Below are 23511 nucleotides of genomic sequence, written 5' to 3'. Positions count from 1 at the left end.
TTTGATTCCATCCTGCACAAAAGTATTTTGAATTTTAGCATGGTTCAGTTCAGCCAAACTCTCCTCCAGCTCTCGATTTGCACCAACAAAATTTGTGGCATCAGATCTGATAGTGGAAACCAGGCCTCTTCTACAGATGAACCGGCGTACTGCATTTATACAGGAATCTGTATCGAGGGTGTATGCAATTTCCAGGTGTACTGCACGGATGGTGAAACAAGTGAACAGAACTTCATACCTTTTCAGGAGACGTTGTCAGGAGACACTTACAGGACGAAAGTAATCCACTCCAACGTTTGTGAAAGGAGCGATGTCTCTCTTTCTTCTGGTAGATCTGCCATCTTTTGTTAATCAAAAGTTCCTCTGTTGCATCTGCAAATAACACAATGAGAGAGGATTTTTTTCTGTCAGCTGAATTAGCATTTATTATCCAGTGTTTTTGTCTGAATCTTGACAGCATATGAGCTCTTTCTTGCTCTTCTTCTGTGGGAACAGATTTTAAACAGTCATCCACATAAATGTTATTTTTGATTGCATCAACCGCTTCAGCTGGAAACTGTTGTGCGTTATCGTCAGCAGTTCTTTGCAGAGCATAATTTGCACAGCTGGGAGAAGACACTGCTCCAAACAAATGAACCAACATCCTGAACTCCTGTGCAGGTTTTGATGTGTCGCCATGATGCCACCACAGGAAACAGAGAAAGTTGACATGGCATCAATGTCGGGCATGAGGGCAACAGGTTCTTTTCTAAATCTGATGGGGACTCCAACCAGAGAGTCTGTGAGGTCAGGTCCCTGTAGAAGTTGACTGTTCAGTGATGCTCCTTTATAAGTTGATACACAATCAAATAGTACTCTCAACTTGCCTATTGTGGGATGATGCACTCCATGATGAGGAATGTACCACAGTTGTCCATCACCTTTCTGTAGCTCATCTGCTGGTACAGCTTCAGCGTGTCCTTGTAGCAGCATGTTGTTTACACATGCAGTGCATTCCTCTTTGTACTGAGCATCCTTTTCAAATCTCCTTCTGAGGCTCTGGAGGCGCTGCTCTGCAACACAGATGTTATTTGACAAGCTGGGACTTTCACTCCTGAATGGTAAGTCAATATGATAACGACTTCTAACAAGTTTTATTGAGTTATTAACAATGTTCATGAAATGCAAATCCTCTCTGGACATTTCGGTTTTCCCCTCTGATCTTTTGTTAAAATCATGATTGTACTGTTTGACCAGCATTTATTTAAGATGTTCAACAGAGATCCTGTTGGCTGTTACAGCAGTGCAGACATTTTTATTTCTGCTGTTGCTTCCAGGACCATTTATGACCCAGCCAACTTTAGTTTTTGCAGCATAATGCCCACCATCCACACTGTTTACCATCTCTCAGGGCTCTAAAGCATTTGAAGCATCAGTTCCCATCAGTAGTTCCACATCTGCATTGATGTTATGAAGCTTAACAGATTTAAGATGAGGCCACTGATCACAACTCTATGAAGTCATTTGTTTTCAATTCAGAGACTTCCCAACCAGACAAAACTTGTACATTAACAATCTTATTTTGACTCATTGTTCTCAGAAGAATATTTGTCCTTTTGCAATTTAAGTTCAGACTTTTTGCCAGAGTTTCTGTACAGAACGTAACTGAACTTCCTGGATCACGAAATGCATAAGTTTGTACAACTTTTTTGGTCTTTTGACTTTTAACTTTAACTGCAACAAAAAAAAAAAACATCATCATCATCATGACCGGCCCCAATATGCCCACATGTCTGATTGGTTGCAGTTGAGAAGTAGACATGAGATCTTGTTGTCTGTTGGATTTGTTCTGAAGAGGCTCCTGGCTCCTTTCGCTCTATGTGAATTCTCACATAGAGCGACCTGACCTTTCCACTGCATGTGTAAAACAGCAGCTCTATCCAGCTGCCAAGCAAACTTTATGCCTGCATGATTACATGGAAATCTTTTCCATCAGTTGAGTTTTGCTGAGAATGTTCGGCAAATCTTCTGAACCTGGCAAGCTTTAATGTCCTCAGTAAACTCATGTCACTAGCTTTGTAAGAAATGTACATTGACGCATTCATATGACGGATTACCTGCATTAGATTCAATGTGTACAATTGTGCATTGCTAACAGTGTGTACCACATGTAAAGGTTTTGCAAATGCGTGGATGTGGATTGAGTACAGACTTTATTATTTGCTCAAACTGATGTGGGTCACAGTATGGTTTCTGTTGAATCGCAGTTTCATTTGGACTTGCCTGGTTTATAACACAGGACTAGCCAGCATAGTCATTGAAAACAATGTATTTGCAAATGTAACTAATTTAGAAGCTATTTCATTGTTATTTTACCTTTTATTTATACATGTAATCTCATTCAAACTCAGGCTGTCATTTCCAAGATAAAATGTTATATAGTCAAAGAGAGACATTATGTATTACAGAAAAAAAAAATCTTTGTGTTGGGATGTCAGTATGTAATCAAAAGCAAATGCTGCAATAATTTCAGCCTAAAATAAAACAGTTTGCCAATTTCTAACACACTTAAACAAAACTGATCATATTGACCCCCAAATAATACATTTGTAAATTATACTTATGAACAAAAATGATCAAACTTGTAGCCCAGGATAAAAAAATGCTAATCTATTTCTTGCTTTGAAAAATTCAAATATCAATGGCTTAATCCTTCAAAATGTGATGCAATGAGAACCCTCAGGCTATCTGCATGCTGCACTTGGAGACTTTTTGCAGTTGTTTTGCATGTGAAAACTTCCACTAAGTTTGCAGTGATTGTTCATGTCAGCACCACCAGCAGTACGGGGAATTGGTTTTCAATTCCCCGTACTGCAAAGTTGCATCACAACAAGAAGGGCATTCTGAGGCGTTTGTTTTTTACAAGCATGGGTGGCATTTTTTGAAGAACTCTGGTTTTCTGAATAACATGCATCCCAAGTTAAACAAAGATCCTAAGTCAAAATTAGGCACTCACAAAAACAGCCTGATTTATGGAAAAATAGTTCTGTCGTAGAAACACAGTGACACTTTAAAATCACCTTAGAGTACTTTTAAAGTTTTAGCTTCACACCACTGACACATTAGATTTGTGTCCCTTTTAGGTGTTGCTATCCATATATCTTCTGTTTTGCCTTTGCCTGCAGGAGCCTCTGCAAGTGAAAACAAGAAAGAGGAGCTGAATGAACTCTTGCACATTTTAGAGTGTGAGTGCTTCATTTCTTGTGATGGCCAAACCCATGGCCACACTACTATGTCGGTGACTTTTTTTTAATGCAGTTTATTTTTTATATATAAACACAACAACACTTTAGTTTCAATATAACATTTATTAGTTGATTTACCTTTTTTTCGAGGCTGAGTTGCAGACAGAACCTGGGCAGTCTCGGAAGCCACGCAGTCAAAGAAGGCATGAGAAATTTCAACATGCACTGGGTGAGAGTTCAGTTGAAGTGGCTCCAGATATGCCACTGGGTTTTTCAATACCCACAAACATCAGACAAATGCAGCAGAATGATCCAACTTTGTTGCTGAAGGCTAGGGGGGAGGCCTCTGTAGGGTCTGACACAAATAAAGAGCAATATATACTGCAAGATGGCATTTTATACCATCAACATGGCCAGTTTAAGCTTAAGCAGTTAGTTGTCCCTAAGAAGCCACGTGAGACAGTGCTGACTTTGGGACACTCTCTATTCCCTGGGCCGGCCACCTTAGGAAGTATAAGACCACTGCTCGCATTAAGCTGTACTTTTTCTGGCCTGGTTTAAGATCAGATGTTTGCAGAAGTTGCCCCGGGAGTCAGAAATCCTCAATTAGAGTCCCTACCAAAACACCACTTCAACCCCTCCCCATTATTGGCACACCTATTCTACGATTTTGTATCAGTTGGTCACAAGGCAAAGCATTTATTAACATTTGTTTGACGGAAGTGTTTGGTTTGGAAATTTGTTGACAACCCCTAAGTGAACCTCCGAGCGCTTGAGGAGTTAGCTTGAGAACGGCTGGCCGAAATTAGCGCTCATAAATCGGATCAAAGTTGAGCTAAACGCCGCTTGCCTGAAACTAACTTCACTGCGGTCAGTAACACAATAAAAACACCGGGATAAAGTTTGTTTTGGTCTGTGGCCTGTAAAGATGGCACCGAGCAACTACGCGAGACATAACGTGATGTTAGTTCCAAAGCTCTATTGGCCAATAGTAGGACTTGTACGTAGAAGGCAGCTCTCCTCATTAACATATGAGGCACACAGAGAAGCAGAAAAAAGGACAAGTCAAAAAGGACAAACAGGAAAAGGAGAGGAGGTAATGACAAAAGAAAGAGGGTTTGTAAAAGGAAAAGACAAAACAAAATATCTACTTTTCTTGACAAAAACGCATGTTTAGGGGAAATGAAAAAGAAAATATATTTCTTGACGGAAACTCATGTGTAAGGACAAGGACAAGGAAAAACTAAACATGTATGTATGCTTTTATTTCTTATTATGTCCGTTTTGGTCCTACATAATATTAAAGATTGACAAGAAAAGTCAATCTGTTTATTTCAATGTAGAAATGATCAGTGTCTCGATTTGATGACATCTGGTTTCCTCTTGTCTACATCAGAGTTGCTGAAACACAGCCCTCCTTTGTCATGATGTCAGCTGGTATAAACACGGTCAGGAAATGCAATCCTAAATGAAGAACCAGCTCCTCCTCTGCGTGCACCCACAGCTCCGCCCTCATGTGACTCCAGCCAATCCCGTCTCATTCCGCTCCTACACAGCAAGTAAAAAACACATTCAGAGGGCGGAAAGCGGTATAGGTATGAACTGTTTTCTATCAACATGTCGACTCTTCACTCCCTGACCAGAGACAGTGGACCCATGTCCAAAATGTGGCGTGGATTCGACAGAGAGTAAGGGAGAGTGGGGAGAAAACCCCATTGACACCGGGCGCGCGCGCACACACACACGCACACACACACACACACACACACACACACACACACACACACACACACACGCACACACACACACACACACACGCACACACACACACACACACACACGCACACGCACACGCATGCACACGCACAGAAACACAGCCCTGCAGCTCTCAGGTCGGGGCCGAAACCTTAACTGCTGCCTGCAGAGAAGAGCGCTGTCCCTCCGCTGTGGTGCTGAACCTTGCGGATGCTGAGATCCAAAGGGAGACAAGAGGTTTTAGAAGAGCCGCAGAAAACTTTATGTGCATGGATTTAGAAGAAACAAGCTGAGCAGAAGCGATGGCCAGACCCCCCTGCAGTCCGACAGGCTTCAGTCCGGCGGTGTGAGCACAGCTGCGGAGGACAGGGACGGAGGCTTTCCATCTGTGAGGTACGCTCTGCGTCTCTTTACACATGGATGATTGAGAGAAGAAATGTAATAGATTACGCTTCTAAAGGGGGGTCTACATGCAGCAGCGAGAATGGGCTGCATCAGCTCCAAAGCGCCTGTTGGTAAGAAGTGCTTTAACTTGCTCTCCTAGAATAATAAAAAAAAAGAAATAAAAATAAAAAAGCACGATGGAGGAAGCCTGTTTTATCTTTTCGTTTTGTTTTTTGTTTTTTGCATTTATTTTGCTGCATCCTAACTCATGTTAGGAACATAACAGTGTCATGAAGTGTCATTCAGTAAATAATGACAATTTTAATGAAAATTTCCTTTAAAATTTGGATGACAATTGTTATGTTTATGACAGTGTCATGTCAGTCTTATGCACACCCCATCAAATAAAGTGTTACCAAAACGGTAATATATTGAAGGCACAATGTAATTATAATTTTTGTTCTTTAAAGTAATAACTTTCATGTTTTTTTCGTCACACTTAAATGTTCATGTTCATTGTGTTCACTTTTGACGTGCAAACTGATAATTTATGTAAAGTTCATAAAGTTGTGAGTAAAACTGGACAATTTTAAAACGTCGGTAATTAAACAAAATATTTGAAGTACCTTGAACATCTTGTGTAATTAATCTTTCCATGTAATTGTAGCCTAAACAATATAAGTACTGTAGGGTAGTTATGCATGTCATGTACAAAATAGGAAAGTAGGACTAAAGAACACTTTTATGAGTAATTAAAATTGTACTTTATCAGCAATAGCAGTAAATCAAAACTAAAATTTAAGTGTAATTTAAATACATTACATCATTAGCAGTATATTTTAAAATATATTTAAAGTATATTAAAAGTATATTTTAATATAATTCTATGACAGAATTAGTACACTCAAAATATACTAATCAAGCTTTTGAATAGTACATAAAAATATACTTAAAGTATACTAAGTACAACTTGAAGTTGTTCCAAAAAAGTACATTTAAGTACTAAAAATTGTAATTTAATACTATTTAAATACTATTAAAATATACTAGGCACAAAAAGTTGTTCCAAAATAGTACAGTTTAAGTACATCAATCAAAGTATGCTAAAGTATGTTAAAATATACTTTTCATTTACAAATGATTAATATGATTTGGGGTCTCAGAGCGATTGCCAAGTTGATGTTTTTTTATTTTCAGAAGTCGCATAAAACAAAGAATGTAACAACCATGGTCCTGAATATGTAGTGGTTATCTCTTGATGCTCTTACTCTACTTGCATTCCACACCAGAGGATTGTGCTCACCCTTGTTGCTATTACACACTTTTTCTTCCACTCAACTTTCCATTAATGCTTTTGGATACAGCACAATATGAAGAACCAGCCTCTTTAAAACGGATGTTTTGTTGACTACACTCATTGTGGAGGATGTCATTGACTGCCTGCTGGACAACTGTCTTTCCCGTCTTGAAACGTAACATTTCTGAATTTAAAAACACATTTTAACTGGTCTTATGAAATGGAAAAAAATTCGGCGTTTTCACAAACGATAAACCAAAGTTTCCTAGAATAAACATTTAAAATATACCTCTCTCTCTATTTATTTATTTATTTATTTATTATGTAATTTACCTTTTATTTATTCCGGCTGTCCGATTGCGGTTTTCGGCTTCAGTGACACCAAAACAACTCTTGTACCGTAAAACACCATGTATGGGTTAGACTTTATTCTATAGTTTAAACGCGTATTTCCATGTGTGTGCTTACTTGGCGTATGCATGCGTGTGTGTGTGTGCGGGGGGGGGGAGGGGGGGGGGGCGTGCGTGTGTGTGCGTGAAGAGAGTTTGCGCTTTTATGGTTGCGGTGAGCATCGAGGGGCTGGGATCCTGCAGCCTAAGCATCGCGATGCTACGAGAGTTGCGAGACGCTGTTAGGGGAGCCCGCTAGTGAGAAGCGCACACACACACTGAGGTATGAGGGGCTGCTGACACCATGGATGGATTCACTGTTTAAACGGCTGTTAGGCTCGTGAAAGGCGCTTCCTGACACCATGGTTCTGACCGCGCTGACCCAGTTTAGCTGTAAGGTAGGACCACGCTTCTTTTTTTTTTCTTTGCTCCTTCGTTGACGCAAAATCCTCGGATACTTTTATATGACTAGAAACGCTCTCGGTTGTTCCAGGAGTTCAAGTTAAGTACCTTTAAAATATCATAATTTTATCAGCATTTATGCAGCTACTGGGTGAAGGTTGCCAGGAACGAGACCCCAGTTTGCTCTCAGTTTCTCCGCGGACCTTTGTCTGTGTCACCCAGACCCAGACTATGACGCCTGTCTTCCACGCGTGAAATCAGACATCAGACTCGACCCACATCATCGATCCATGGCTCCCGTCAGTGGCGCAAAAAGTGGGTATGCAGGGTATGCAACGCATAGGGGCGCAGCACCAGAGGGCAGTGGCGGAGCTAGACTTTTAAAGTTGGGGGGGCCAAGGGGGGGCCAGGACTACCTCTCGGGGGGGGGGTGGGGGGGGATTTTAAATGTGTGTGTGCACATCTCTATATATATATATATATATATATATATATATATATACATATACATATATATATACCGCATGGATTGATTACAAGAAAGCCTATGACTCAATGCCACACACTTGGATCATTGAATGCTTAGAGATGTACAACATCAATAGGACTCTAAGAGCCTTCATTGCAAACTCGATGGGGCTGTGGAAAACCACCCTTGAAGCCAACTGCAAACCCCTTGCACAAGTGTCCATCAAATGTGGCATATACCAAGGAGATGCTCTGTCCCCACTGCTGTTCTGCATAGGCCTGAACCCTTTCAGCCAAATCATCAACAAGACTGGCTACGGATACCGACTCAAAAATGGGGCCACGATCAGTCACCTCCTCTACATGGATGACATCAAGCTGTACGCCAAGAGCGAGCGAGACATCGACTCACTGATCCACACCACCAGGATCTTCAGCACTGACATTGGGATGTCATTCGGACTAGAGAAGTGTGGTCGGATGGTTACAAAGAGAGGGAAGGTCGCCCACACAGAAGGGGTCTCACTCCCAGAAGGAACAATAGCAGACATAGAGCACAACTACAAGTACCTGGGAATACCACAAGCAAATGGCAACCTCGATGAGGTCACAAGGAAAGGAGCCACAGCCAAATACCTCCAACGAATAAGGCAAGTCCTGAGAAGCCAGCTCAATGGCAAGAACAAGATCCGTGCAATAAACAGCTATGCCTTACCAGTAATCAGATACCCTGCCGGAATAATTAGCTGGCCAATGGAAGAGATGAAGGCCACGGATGTTAAGACTAGGAAGCTACTAACCATGCATGGAGGATTCCACCCCAAATCCAGCACCCTGAGACTGTATACGAGCCGTAAGGAAGGAGGCAGAGGACTAGTGAGTGTGAGAGCCACTGTCCAGGATGAAACATCCAAGATCCATAAATACATCAAAGACAAAGCCTCAACGGACGATGTGCTCAGCGAATGTCTCAGGCAATGGGGAACAGAAGACAAGGTGCTGGAAGTACCATCATGGGAGGACAAGCCCCTACATGGGATGTACCACCGACAAATAACTGAAGTGGCTGATGTCAGGAAAACCTACCAATGGCTGGAGAAAGCTGGACTCAAGGACAGCACAGAGACTCTCATCCTGGCCGCCCAGGAACAGGCCCTAAACACCAGAACAATAGAGGCTCAGATCTACCACACCAGACAAGACCCAAGGTGTAGGTTGTGCAAGGAGGCCCCTGAGACAGTCCAGCACATAATAGCAGGGTGCAAGATGCTGGCAGGGAAAGCGTACATGGAACGACATAACCAAGTGGCGGGCATAGTGTACAGGAACATCTGTGCAGAATATGGACTGGAAGCCCCGAGATCAAAGTGGGGAACACCCCCAAAAGTGGTGGAGAATGACCGAGCTAAGATCCTGTGGGACTTCCAGATCCAGACAGACAAGATGGTAATGGCGAACCAACCGGACATTGTGGTGGTGGATAAAGAACAGAGGAAAGCTGTTGTGGTGGATGTAGCAATACCAAGTGACTACAACATCAGGAAAAAGGAGCATGAGAAATTGGAGAAATACCAGGGCCTCAGGGAGGAACTGGAAAAGACCTGGAAGGTGAAGACCACAGTGGTGCCTGTGGTCATCGGGGCCCTCGGGGCAGTCACCCCCAAACTGGAGCAGTGGCTCAAACAGATCCCAGGAACAACATCAGACATCTCAGTCCAGAAATGTACAGTTCTAGGCACAGCCAAGATACTGCGCAGAACCCTCAAGCTCCCAGGCCTCTGGTAGAGGACCCGAGCTCAGAGGATGAAACAGACCACCCGCGGAGGGTGAGAAGGGAATTTTTTATAATTTAAAAAAATAACCAAACTGAATATTTGGTTATTTTTTAAGCCCCTCTGTCATTTGACATGTTATAATTAACTCCTTTGACTGGCGCACATGGAGACATGATAGACTTTATGCAAAGAGTTCATCGCAGAGGAAACTAAAATCAATCAAATAAAAGATCCTTTCTGAATATCATCTCATGGACACTGAACTAAATGCGTCTTTCTGACCGGGAGCTGACAGCGTGTTGAAGAGTTATGGACACCTTGGTTAGGAAGCTCTGATTGGACAGGTAACAATAGTTCGGGTCGGACCAGAATTATTAGCCTGATGGTGGTTCGGGCTTCTGATGAATTTACATTAATGAGTTTGGAGCACACAGAGAAAAACTAAATAGAATGTTAGGATCTACTTATTATAGTTTAAGTAGAGGAATAACAGCTGACTGTTGAGAGAGGAAAGAAATTAAAGTGCAGATCCGTTAAGCAGAAACAAGCGCAGAGCGCTGGGCAATAAATGCTCCAGTTAATCACACATGAGATGACAAACGCCAAATATACAATATATAGTTACACTGCTTACGTTAATGATGTTTTAAAAACAAAACCAGTAAAAACTTAACTGAGTTAATATGTCAGATTCCCTCCTCAGCCTCATTTTGATAAGAACAGAGAGCAGTTCGCTGGTTTCTGTCCAGAATGTGATCAGCTGACCACTTGGTGCGCAGACAGTTTCAACTTTACGCAAAGAGAACATCGTGGAGCTCATTATTAATCAAACTAAGAACAATATCTGTCAGAGAATCATCTCTGATCTGGACGCTTTAACGGACCAGAGACTTTGAAGCGCCTAGCGCAGCTGATCCGCTTCTGCGGGGTTTTTCTCCCGCAGAGGGAAGTGATGCGGGATCAGGAACCGATCAGAGTGACATTTCGTGAAATGTTACCTGATTTTAAAAACGTTCTCGCAGAGAAATAATAAATGTTGCGTTTGATGACTACAAATTGGAAATAAAATGATTTTTTTCTTTGACGGACAACAAAAAACCTCCAGCGCCACCTCTGCTCCAAACTACGAACATTGTCGGCCCCTCTTCGTTTTTTTCTCTATTTTGCGGAGGATCAATAAATAACTTATTGGTGTTTTACAACCACCAGGTATGAAGTGTTTTAGCCTTTGAGTTGCACCACAGCGTAGCAACTGAAACACCCAGGAGAAGAATATCAGCTTGTTGTTATGAGTATAAAGGAGGCTGGTATCGCGCCTGATAAAAATCTATTTATTTATGTCATCACATGGACTTATATAAAGTTTTATACATTTTCTTTTCATATATTTATTATTGTTTTTCTTCTTTAGATAGATTGACTTAGAATGATTCCAAATAATGTACAGGATAACCTGGTGCCGTTATATGTCAATCATCAGGGGGGGCCACTGGGGGGGCCAATCAGATGACAGGGGGAGCAATGGCCCCCCTGGCACCCCCTCTGGCTACGCCACTGCTCACAACGTCATGTGAGAATCACAAGCAAAACTTTGAGTCAAACAAAAACTTAGAATATCAAGAAAAGATTTATGACATGCACAAATAAGTTTAACAAAAACAATCACTGAGACATGAGACTGCTGTTCATGAGACAAATGTGTGATTTAAATGTTTAAAAAGGTTTTTAAAGCAAAACTCAGTAGGCTTTTCTCATGGTGACATACATTAACAATTCAATTTTTGCTTTTGTTTTTTTCTTTTTTCTGCAGTTCCACCTTAAAGTTTGATGCAGCTCTGCTTTCCTGATTGGACCGTCTTCATCTCCACTGCAGCAAACAGGAAGCTCTTTTTATAGATTACAGTCCTAGTGGATACTAATCTGTAATCTTTTTATAGATTACAGATTAGTATCTGTAATCTATAAAAAGATTACAAGGGCACAAAGGTTGCTTTGTGCCCTTGTTTATATTTTTAATAGTGTAATTCTGTAAAGACAAAATATGTAAACCAGAGCTAGACCGCCAGCTCTGATTTACAAAATAGACCTGCAGAAAGAAATTACTAAAAAAATATCTTACATATGCATAGTGTTATGCTCTATGTAGAGATTTCCTTTAGCTCTGATTGTATGTCTCACAATTTTGTAATTTATCATTGTTTATTAAACTCTGAAAGCTGAGAGGCTGTTAATATTCTGTCCTAGAAGGCGGTTAGATGGGCCCTTTTTTGTTGTTGAGCACCTGCCCCTGTAGTGGTCTCTGTACGGCCCTGGCCATATATCTGCCGTAGCTAATACTAGGGACATTCTGTCATATGTGCATGGTTGTAGGTGAGGAAGACGCCGGTAAACCCAGGTAGTAATGAGGAAATAATGTATTTAATAAAGAATCAGGAACAAACTCAGAAAGACATGCGGCACTGGAAACGGACAGACGAACGATGAACTAATGACGAGGACCCGACGAAGGACAGAGACAACAGGTGGGGTTAAATACACAGGGAAGCTAATCAGAAAGACATGGACACGCTGGAGGGACTATGTCTCTCGGCTGGCATGGGAACGCCTTGGGATTCCCCCGGAGGAGCTGGAAGAAGTGGCTGAGGAGAGGTAAGTCTGGGCCTCCCTTCTGAAGCTGAAAACCTATCGATCGTTTTTGAAGGGAAACTGGAGCACCCAGAGAAAACCTATCCATCTATCCATCTATCTATCGACCAATCGATCGTTTTTGAAGGGAAACTGGAGCACCCAGAGAAAACCTATCCATCTATCTATACATCTATCCATCTATCGATCAATCGATCGTTTTTGAAGGGAAACTGGAGCACCCAGAGAAAACCTATCCATCTATCTATACATCTATCCATCTATCGATCAATCGATCGTTTTTGAAGGGAAACTGGAGCACCCAGAGAAAACCTATCCATCTATCTATACATCTATCCATCTATCGATCAATCGATCGTTTTTGAAGGGAAACTGGAGCACCCAGAGAAAACCTATCCATCTATCCATCTATCTATCTATCCATCTATCTATCTATACATCTATCCATCGATCGATTGATCGTTTTTGAAGGGAAACTGGAGCACCCAGAGAAAACCTATCTATCTATCCATCTATCCCTCCATCCATTTTCTTCAGGTCATGGGGGCAGCAGCCTAAGTAGGGAGGCACAAACTTCCCTCTCCTAAGCCACTTGGGTCAGCTCCTCCGGGGGATTCCCATCACATTCCTTGGCCAGCTGAGAAACAGACATTTTATCTGGGACTGGAAATGGACGGGAATTTTACTCTTTTATTTTGCTGTTGGTGATCCTCAGCAAAGTGCACAGAGGTGGATTTGAGTAAAGGTAATGTGACTGGCTTCCTAACTTTCTGACTACTCTGTATAGGTCTGTTTCTTGTGTCGTCATGTTGGTCAGCAGTACCCACCGATCTTCTTGCAGATCTTCTTGCAGACTCTGCCAGGGAGGTACTTCTCCCTGGCAGAGTCTGGTGGCTTGGCTTACTGTTTTCAGCTCCACACACTCTGTCTAATTCCATCAAGGTCTGCATGTTTTTCCTTTCAATCTCACACAGTTCCTTTTTCTCCTGCCGTTTGAGCTGAATCTGGGAATCCCAAGAATTTGTCAGACTCTTTATAGCTGCAGCTTTTTTCTCTTTCTCCAGTTTTTCACGCTTTTGCTCTGCAGATTCCCGCTCTTTCCTTTCTTCCAGTAACTTATCCTCCATAAAAGTCCGTTTTTTAGCTTCTTCCTTCTTTGTAAGTGACAGTTGGTCGTACACTATTTTTTTACGTATTTCACGACTTCTGTCCTTATCAGGAATGTTGCAGTCACTCTTATAGTCTAGAAAGCCAGATTCATACTGAACATCTCTTTCTTGCTCAGTTACACTGTGCTGTATTCCCCACTGCATTATTACTAAATTGTCCGTATGTTTTTTAGTCTCGTCCTGTGTCTTCAGTTTCTGCTGGGGATCCTTCTTCTGTCTCCTGGCTACAATTTCCTCAGCTGGATATCCAGGAAGCAACCCTTCCCTTTCAGCCCTGTCCATTTCCCTCTTCTGTTGCTGTTTATTTTCATAACTAGCAAACACTTTATCAGCCAGAGTCTTTGGCTTTGGAGTTTCCTTCTTCTGCTGATGTGCTTCATGTAGCATTTTGGCAACCTTCTCTTTAGCCATGCTGTTACATAGCTTCTTTTGCATAACAGAGTCATAGGCAGCTTCTTTCCTCAATATATCCTGTAAATTGTCATCCACTGTCTTCTTTTGGTCCCTCATGTTTTGCTCAGTCTTGTCCTGTGTTCTGAGTGTCTGCTGCTTCTTCTGTTTCTTCTTCTCAACGTCCTCCGTTCGATGCGACTGCTCTGATTCCATCAAGGAATCAGACCCTTTATTTATGATCTTGTCCATTTCAATCTGCTTTTGCCGTTTGTATTCAACTTGATCATCCCATGCATCAGTCAAATACTTTTGCATTTTGACTTTCTTTTCTTTCTCCTGTTTGTCAAGTAACTTTTGGGCAAACTCCTGCTTAGCTTTTTCTTGGTTAAGCTTTTTCTCCTCAACAGCTTCTTTGACATATTCTTTTCTCCTTATATTCTCTATATTTTCATAGGCCATCTTCTTACATTTCTCTCTAAATTTTACCTGCTCGTGAACATTTTTCTCCCTCTCGTCATGTACATATTCTGACCGTTTGCCTTCACTAACTCTGGGTGTTTGCCTTGGCTTTACCAATCGTTTCTCTGCCTTCTCTCTAACCTGTTTGTTGAGTTTTTGTTCATTTCTACGTGACGAAGACTTTTTAAACTGCATGCCTTGTTTGTCCTTTCCAGAATCCTCATTGGAAAGGACAATGAGTTTTGGACAAGCTCTCAACTTGTCAGCTCTCAACTTGTCCACATCCGTGGACAAGTTGAGAGGTTTTTGCACATCTCTGTCAATTTGCTGCAACGTTTTTGATGGAGTTTTCTCCCGCTTGTCTCTCCAGTTTTGCACATCCTGTGCGTAGGCATTCGTTGGGCTTGGCTTCTTTTCCTGTAATTTAGGAAGAGCAGCTTCGTGTCTTTCTTTCAACTCCTGTACTTTTCGAAATTTATTATGCTGGTTAATGAGTGCCTGAATATCAATTCCGTCTATATCAATTCCGTCTACAAAACTTAGAGGGAAACCTGAGCTTTTGCTAGAGTTGGAATCAGTTGTGGCGGAATTCTCCTGAATATCTAATTTTTGTTGCGGTATGGGGGTAGGATGGATATCCTTTTTAATTTTAGGTAACTTTAAAATCGAGTTCCTTAAAGTACGGTCCTGATCTTCAAATTTGACGCTCTTCTTGAATCCAAAATCACATGGGAGGTCTGGGTCAAATATCTTTCTCGTCATAGGCATAGGTGTATCTTGCCTCCTGGGGAATCGACGGGGCTCCATCTTGCGTTTCAGTCTCTGGGTGAAAAATTGCACTTCTCTATAAATCCGTTGAGTTCTGCGCATCTGGCTTTAGAACACACGTAACAAGATATTCAAAGGGTTCAGAGCTGATGTCATAGAATCTATGACACAAGGCCTGGGTTCCTAGTGACATCATCAGTTGGGTAGAAGTGTAACAGTTGCTATGGTAACCAGGAAAAGCTCTGAAGTGATTCACACTCCCTAGTGAAGGAGATGTTTCAACCCATCAAAACATTTCCAAATAAACTCATTCATATTAACACAAATGTAACTTTTTCCAACAATTTAGACAAGATTCAGCCAATGTGGCTGTAACTGATTTAGGCTTTACAATGTGCAAAACACAATCACCTGGTTTCCCATTAAATCTGCTCAACAGTGTTTTTCTCATCAATTCTTTTTTTGATGAGGAACCTAACAATAGTTTCTAATTTCTTTTGTTGGCCGCTGTCTAAGCTACGGCCTAAAGACGGCGTTCCCAGCGTGTCATTTCGTTCAACCTTAGCTTCGAGCACATGGGCGTGTGAAAACCACCACGTATGTACGAGCATGCAAAGAGCTGAGAGAGGTAGAGGAAAACAGAATGATTTATTCCTGACGCTCTCTTCCAAGTGACCTGCACAAGTTTTGACTCTCCACTGAAGACTCCATCAACAGTCTTCATGCTTTTTTTATGTGGTTTTGTATGTTTTCCTCCCACAAATAGCTTAATACAGAAAACTTTTCATCAGAAACAACTGATGGTCAAGCAGGTGATGAGCTTGTTCAACCAAGTTCCATTGAACAAGTGGGTAGTTTAAGTATTTCCAATTTATTAGTAATGTTCTTTGACATGTTGTGTTGTACCTTTCATGTTCATGTGTAAATTATTGAATACAACATGTGAATAATTAGTAATTGTAATCCATCCATCCATTTTCTTACACCCTTGTCCCTTAATGGGGTCGGGAGGGTTGCTGGTGCCCATCTCCAGCTAATGTTCCGGGCGAGAGGCGGGGTCACCCTGGACAGGTCAACACAGAAAGACAGACAGGACACACACACACACACACACACACACACACGCACGCACGCACGCACGCACGCACACACACACGCACGCACGCACACACACACACACAGATACAGGAGACAGTTTCCAGTCATTTTCCACGTTTGTAAGAGGCTCTGTGGTGATATTACCTTCTTTTTTTCCAAAGGTAGAATCTAATTGCAATGTAATGGCAATGTATTTACATTTTACAGTATAACAACGAGTTTTAAAGTGACCTATTATGCTTTCTTGAACAGGTCAGGATAGATCTGTGGTCAATAACAAATATATTCATTAAATTTTTTACACAAAATTATTCACAGATAATGATTTTAGTCTGGTCAGTTCTGCCTGTTTTGAGCTGTTTCAGGGAGTTTGTCACTTTAAATCCAAATAAGAAGAACTGGCCACGCCCCCCCCCCCCACCCCCGTCTCAAAGTTTACACTCGCACATGAAAATGATGAACAATTACACAACCGTACATCTTTGAAAAGCAAAAGTGGAGCCTCCTGCACAGCCAACAAGAGTGGTTTCTGAATGGCAAGTCAACAACAAAACACTCATCTTTTCCAAACAATGAGATTTGTTTGGAAATCTCATTTCCAAACAAATGGAAATCAACCCAAGCTGACATTAAAGTCAGCTTGGGTTGCTAGGTAACAGGCTGGGTTTCTCTGGGGTTGCTAAGTAACGGTTGATTTGTGATGCTACATTCTGGAGGTTTTTGAAACGGCTCTTTTTACAGACACTAAAAAACAAACTTGTTACCAAAAAAACAGCGGGTGGTTGTTTTAAGCACTTGGGCTGTTTAAAGAAACAGGCAGATTTAAAGATACTCAGTTTCTGCAGTTTTCTGAAAGTATATTCCAGATTTGTGGTGCATAGAATGTGAATGCTGCATCTTCATGTTTGGTTCTGGTTCTGGTGCAAAGCAGACCAGAACCAGAAGACCCGATTGGTCTGAAATGTCGGTACAACAGCAGCAGATCTTTAATGCATTTTGTTGCTAAGCCGTTTAGTGATTTAAAAGCCAACAACAGTATTTTAAAGTCTATTCTCTGAGCTACAGGGAGCCAGTGGAATGACTTTAATAGCTATGTGCATAATTAGTCAGCCAAATGGCCCAACCAAAGCCTACAGAAAATCTCTGGAGTATTCTAGAGAAAAAGATAAACACTAGACCAGTGGATCTTAACCTGGGTTCTATCGAACCCCAGGGGTTCGGTGAGTCGGTCTCAGGGGTTCGGCGGAGGGGGCGCCAAAACCCCGTCTGGAGAAGCGGCGCGCCGATGATGTTTCCCCATACACTTCAGCGTGCCTTACGCTGCTTCACCTCGCACACATAATGAGGTAAATGTAGCGAGTTTTACCTTTCACGTATCGTCGCCTCGGTGGTTGGTTGGTTTGGGGGGGGTAGCGAGTGAGCGTCGCTCCCTCACCCTGACGTTCCTTCCCTCGGGGGGGACTTCATAATTTAAGCACTGCTTAAATTAAAGGCTGTTTTTCTCCCTAAATATTTTGGTGCTACATTATAAAAAAAAAATTATATCAAGCCTCTTATTGATTCTCACTAGTGAATATATCTGTGTCTGTAAAGGGGTAAGTGGTATCGCCAGTGACCACCAGGTTTTTGAAAACTGCTGCAGAAAACATGTGAGTGTCTCTCACTCGTCACAATTACTTTCATTGAGATGGCCTAGATTCAACACAATACACCCCCAGCCAACGGATCTCATCACACCCAGTTAAATGGCACATATTGAATCCTCCAGGTGGGCAACCTGAGCTGATGGAGCTAAATGGCAAGTCTTTGACCAGACAGGAGAGGGGGTTGCAGGGATTGGCTGAGCGATCCGTCATCAGTGTTTGAGATGGGTGCTGGTGGCTAATGGAGCGAGTTGTTCTTTTCACAGACAGTAACCAGAAACGGCTGCCTGCAGAGGGGCTGGAAAGGAGAGCCAGGCACTGACATTTAGAGCCCCACCTCTCCTAATCTTGTTTTTCTGCAAATCTGATTTGATGAGGGTGAGCGCGGAGGCCGGAGGCAGCGTGAGCATGTGGCCTATGGGAGCTGTCCAGGTGCTGAAATGCTCAGCGGATGGGAAACTTGATTCTTAGTGTGCAGTGGATCAGCACTCATAGGTCTACTGTGGATTGTGTCGCATCGACACGATACTGACTCATGTAGCCATGAGTCCCCATCCACCTTCTTATAAACTCCGTCTCTGCGGAGGTAATGCTGTTCATGTTTGAATGTGAGGATGGTGTGTGTTCATTGTAAATTTGCAATTTTAGCTTTCTCTCACTCCCATAAAGTGTAATTATTGTCTAATTAGACCAAAACTCCTTCTTCCATGTTTTCTTTTCTTGTTTTAAAATCCCATTAAATACAGAATATAAAACAAATTGAGGTGTGAATACGTTTGAATGACAAAGACTATCTGATTTGAACCCTATTTGCTATATAGTTTATTATATTCTACTCCAGATTAGCTGTAACCAAAGCTGAGAGTCTCTCTGTATGAAGGGGAAATTATTTTCCCAACCTTCCAAATTGAATAATTACCTTATTAACGAAGCCATCCAAGTTTAGAAAATGCATCTTAGCCTGGGGTTCACTTTCCCTTTTATTGCTTTTCATTAACATGAACCAGTTGATTCCTAGTTATTTATTTTCCATCTAGCATAATTAACAATTATTTTTTAATATGAGGATTTAAGTGTGATGTAGCTTTCTTTGTCACAAGAGTCAATTTAACTTGAGTTGTGTTTAGGAGGCATGTGGTCTGCTCCAATGCCCTGATTGATATTTTATCAGCCTGGAAAGAGTCCCAAAGCTGTTTCTAAGCTTTCGGGACTCCAGTGAGAGCTGCTACTGAAAAGTGGTGTAAACACGTGACAATGGTAAACCTTCCCAGGAGATCATGTTGACAACTTCTCCAGCAGCTCCCAGAAACAAGAACCTTTGAAGCACTGCAGGCCTTACTGTGCTCATTAAAGCTCAGCATCAATGATTCTTTATTAAAATAAAAGAGGATAATTAACCCTCGTGTTTACAAATGGGGTCCAACGACGGTTTCCCCAAAACCTTGAATTTAATCCAGATGTGGTAAAATGCTGTTGCATCATAGTAATCATCCCCCCTGTTGACACATGACAAAATCCATGTGTCAAAATTGCCTCTGCTTTAAATAGGGATTTTGGTAGAACAGGTTTGTTATTTACCTGAACAGTTTTATCATCATTCAGTGTTGCCCCATGTCTTTTTCTGCTTTTGGAGCATTATCCTGCATGTCTTTCAGCACTGCTTTGTCTATTATTTGTGGATCTTCAGTCTGTGCTGGGAAATTGCCTCTCCCATGTTTTCCTGCTTGGGAGAGGAAAGCACCATCAACGAACCAAGCTTCTCCAGTTGCCAAGGGAGTATCTTGTAGGTCTGGTATGGGAAGTTGGAAATGTCCAGTAGCTTCTAGACAGCTGTGTGGAGTTCCATCATTGGACGATGGAAGTAATGGATTCAGGACTGTACATCGTTTTATTATGATGTGTGGTTGAGACAAAAGTGTTGCAGTGTAAGATAGGTGTCTTGCTGGTGAGAGCAAATTCATTTTACTTTGTAATAGTAAAACATCTACAGCATGTGGGACAAGTAGTTCCATTTTGTGAAACAAAACTATGTCTGCTGACATGTTCACTGCCATTGCCGCTGCACATGTAACCTGCACAAAATAATCAACCCGTATTTTATTTTGGCGGGTCAAACTGACAGCACACTTTAAGATCCGGGTCACAGGTGACTCGGATCTCAATTGCTGTTGCTGCTGTCGCTGTGGTTAGCTGTTCGTCTTGGCGTCTTCTAAGCATATGGAAGAATAAGACTGGATCGAGCCTTATTAACACGGCCGAAGGACTAAATTGGGTGTTTTCTGTCGACCGCTCGACGGTGAGTCGTTGATTTACGTACTTTGTTAGTTTTTCAGAAATAGAAATGCAGTGGCGACACGCCCACTCAATTTATGTATTAGTGATTAAAAAATGGTCTTATTAATTAAAAGGTCATTTCCTTTTTGTTAATTTTGTGGCCGAATAGATCATATAACCTTAAAATGTTAAATAGGTCTTTTGATTTTTGTAGATTCGTCCTTTTAGGATAGTTTTAGTTACTTTTCATTAATTTTTGTAGACAGCCTATAGAACTCTGGGGTTGCTTAATTTCTTGGGAGTTGCGAAACAAACTAAAAGAGAAAAAACAATTGTTTATTGAAAATGATATGAAAGTCAATTAAGTTTAATTGACTCTGTCAATTAAACTTGGATACAATTTGAAAGTGCACTTTAATTTGATCTGTACCCTTGACTTGTAACTTTAATTTGATCTGTACCCTTGACTTGTAACTTTAATTTGATCTGTACCCTTGACTTGTAACTTTAATTTGAATCTGTAAACTTGATCGCGATCTTTAACTTGAAATTCATTTGAAAGATTTCTGAGAAATACTTGATGGAATATAGCTTTTTTAATTGTAATTATTGAATGTTTGGTTAATTTGGATAACAGTTTAACCCTGTTTAACCGTGAAAGTTAATTTGTTTTCTTTTTATTTATGACCTTATTTAGGTCAGGTTTTTTTCCACCCCCTGTGTCAACCCAGGATGGCGAGCTACCCGGATCACCGCAGCTTTGCGGTAGGACTTAAATGAACCAAACTACTTCATGCATTCTGGATCTAATGCCCTGGATCATGGACTAAAAACAGTTGGATTATTGATTGATGGACCATTAATCACCTTGGATTCACGAAAGGACTTAAAATAGAAAAAAACGCTTGGGTGTCATCAGGGTTTATTGTTTTGTTGTTTTCCTTGTGTTTCTTTTTTGTTGTGTCTTTCGGTTATATTCATAGAAAATCACTGTTATTATAAATATTATTATTATTGAATATCTTCCTAAATATATGCAAGAATATACACTTGAATACAATAACTTGAATGTACTTTTTGTCTGATGGTGTTTTATTCACACACACGGGCTCCATAGCCAAACCTATCTGAGTGCCTGTTATTAGAATTGGCCGTAGTCAGGCGCCTAGCCTTAATTAGCGTTACACACACACTGCTTGAACACAATCTGGTAGGGACTGTGCTACTGGATCTAGTTTCTTTGAGTAGAAGGCCAAAGGCTTTAGTATATTTCCATGACTTTGTAACAACACAGAGGTCATAAACACATTTCTGCAATCCACAGTTTGGACAAAAGTCATTTTATAATCTGGCAGGATCAAAGTTGTTGTCTGTATTAATGTCTGTATTAATGCCAGTTTCTATCAAGAAATGACATTTGTTTCTTAATTTCAGGTTTTGGTGCATCAGCAATTGTTTTTTTCTTTTCTGCTGCATCCTTTTCCCTTCAGCAGACATGGTGTGACCTAGATAGTTCACCTCCCTTTTTACCCACTGCAGCTTATCTTTGCTGATCTTATTCCCCGTTTTACAGAGGTGGTGCAGCAGAGCGAGTGAGTCACTTCTGCACGCTTCTTCCTTTTCTGATGTGATTAATAGGTCATCAACAAACACCAGGAGTTTACTTGTTTAGTGCAATTATGGCTGTTTTCAGTCGGGCAAGCAGCATATCCCTGACTTTTATAAGTGAATGCAAACCAAAACTGCGAGTCTGGGTGGACGGGTGCCGAGAAGAAACCATTGCTGAGCTTAATTACTGTGAAGAATTTATTACCCAGCTTAAGTGAGTTTAGCAGTGTGTGGGGATCTGGTACATTTGGTTGTCTGATTTGCACTGCATCATTCACTGAACGTAGATCTTGAATCGTATGCCAATCTTTCTTGTTTGCCTACGGGACTGGAAAAATAGGGGTATTACAGTGATAATTCCTCCTTTCAATAATTCTTCCACAATGGTTTAATACCTTCCACTGCTTCTGGTTTCAGGGGATATCTAGGTCTCCAGTTAGTTTTTGCTCGAATTTGTACTGGAGGAATTGAGTTAAGTAACCCAACAACAGAGGGACTCCATAATTCTTCTGGAATCTCAGCTAGTTCTTCCTCCTCTTTTTCTGTTAGCAAATTAGAACTGTAACTACATTAATCATAGCTCTTCTTTTCTTCAGTGTTTGTCAGTTTCTGGTGGTGCAGCTCTGCTGCCTTCAGGAGAATGGGACATCAGAGTATCATCCATAAAATTTCACCCACATGGCATTTATTGTGCAAACCAGAGCCTCCCAGAGCCTGTCACGGGAGTGCATGAACTCGAGCTGTGCCTGTTACAACTTCACACAGTGCGTGTCTCCAGATGTCACAGCTGGGGATGTAATGCCACCCCTCCTCCAGCTTGTTATCGGTGGCTTCAATAGCCATTTTGGTTCTAAGGCCAACATTGGCCCATGTAATGTTTACTGGTTTGAACAATGAGATACGGGGTATTGCTGTCAATTTATACATGTCAGCAGAGGGAGCTGCTGTGCATACAAAAGTGCTGAACATTTCAAAACTACATTCTTTACCTCTCACCTTGTTTTTAATCTGTTTTCCACTCTTGCTCCTCTCTTGACCAACTAGAGATCATGTTTCTGGATCATGTTTCGTTTTCCTTTGCTTCTCTGTTTCTGATGTTCTGTCTTTTGTCTTCAGGTTCTGGATGATGGGAGCGTCAGTAACACCTTCACCCATAAATCCCTGTTCCCAGAGGACATGGATCCCCTGTCAGTCAGAGGGACCCTGAGCCCTGACGGGACCCTGTGGGTGACCGTACATCGGACCACAGAGCCGAGTGGACCAGACCCACTGGGAGTCCCTACCTACAGCAGCGAGGCTCACCTTTGACCTTTGTGTCCTCTCGATGACAATCGTAGCTTTCATTTAGATGAGTACTGACTCCAGTGAGTGGAGGGGATTTTAGTAGCGCTGGGCTTTTTGTTCATTCTTGTCATTAAACATTACAAACCTGATGTTACTGTTCACAACTGATTCTTGGGTTTCTTTTCAACTGAAATAAAACCTGAAAACACAAACTTTTATTCACATTACAATATTAATTTGTGTTTACTTTGTCAAAATATAATTCATGTAAGGGTTATTTTACCGCTTATTAAGATGCATGACACAGACCGTTTTCACTACCATCCCATCATTACACACTGGATTATTATATTGTAAACTTGTAACAGCTTAGTTCCAAATCAATGCCCTACAGCACTTACCTGAAGCAGGCTGTGCCAGCGTGGACAGATGGTGTTACAAACAACTGCTTCAAATATCCTAAATCACATAATGT

General features: G+C 41.4%; 1 protein-coding gene across 1 annotated transcript; it reads left to right on the top strand.

Annotated features, from left to right (window-relative positions):
- The first annotated feature begins 7411 nt into the window (after nt 1-7411).
- LOC145554630 (uncharacterized) lies at nt 7412-23248 on the top strand. Its single transcript, XM_081614810.1, has 5 exons — nt 7412-7442; nt 7674-7750; nt 8820-9745; nt 11505-12343; nt 22869-23248. Exons 1-3 carry the CDS (start codon nt 7412-7414, stop codon nt 9702-9704), a joined length of 993 nt encoding a protein of 330 aa, XP_081470936.1. The 3' UTR covers nt 9705-9745; nt 11505-12343; nt 22869-23248.
- Nucleotides 23249-23511: the final 263 nt, after the last annotated feature.

This window comes from Poecilia reticulata, chromosome 13, assembly GCF_904066995.2.
Source record: "Poecilia reticulata chromosome 13, P_reticulata-male-v2, whole genome shotgun sequence".
Taxonomy (NCBI): domain Eukaryota; kingdom Metazoa; phylum Chordata; class Actinopteri; order Cyprinodontiformes; family Poeciliidae; genus Poecilia; species Poecilia reticulata.
The sequence above is the reverse complement of the archived record's forward strand: the minus strand, read 5'-3'. Positions and strand labels throughout refer to the sequence as shown.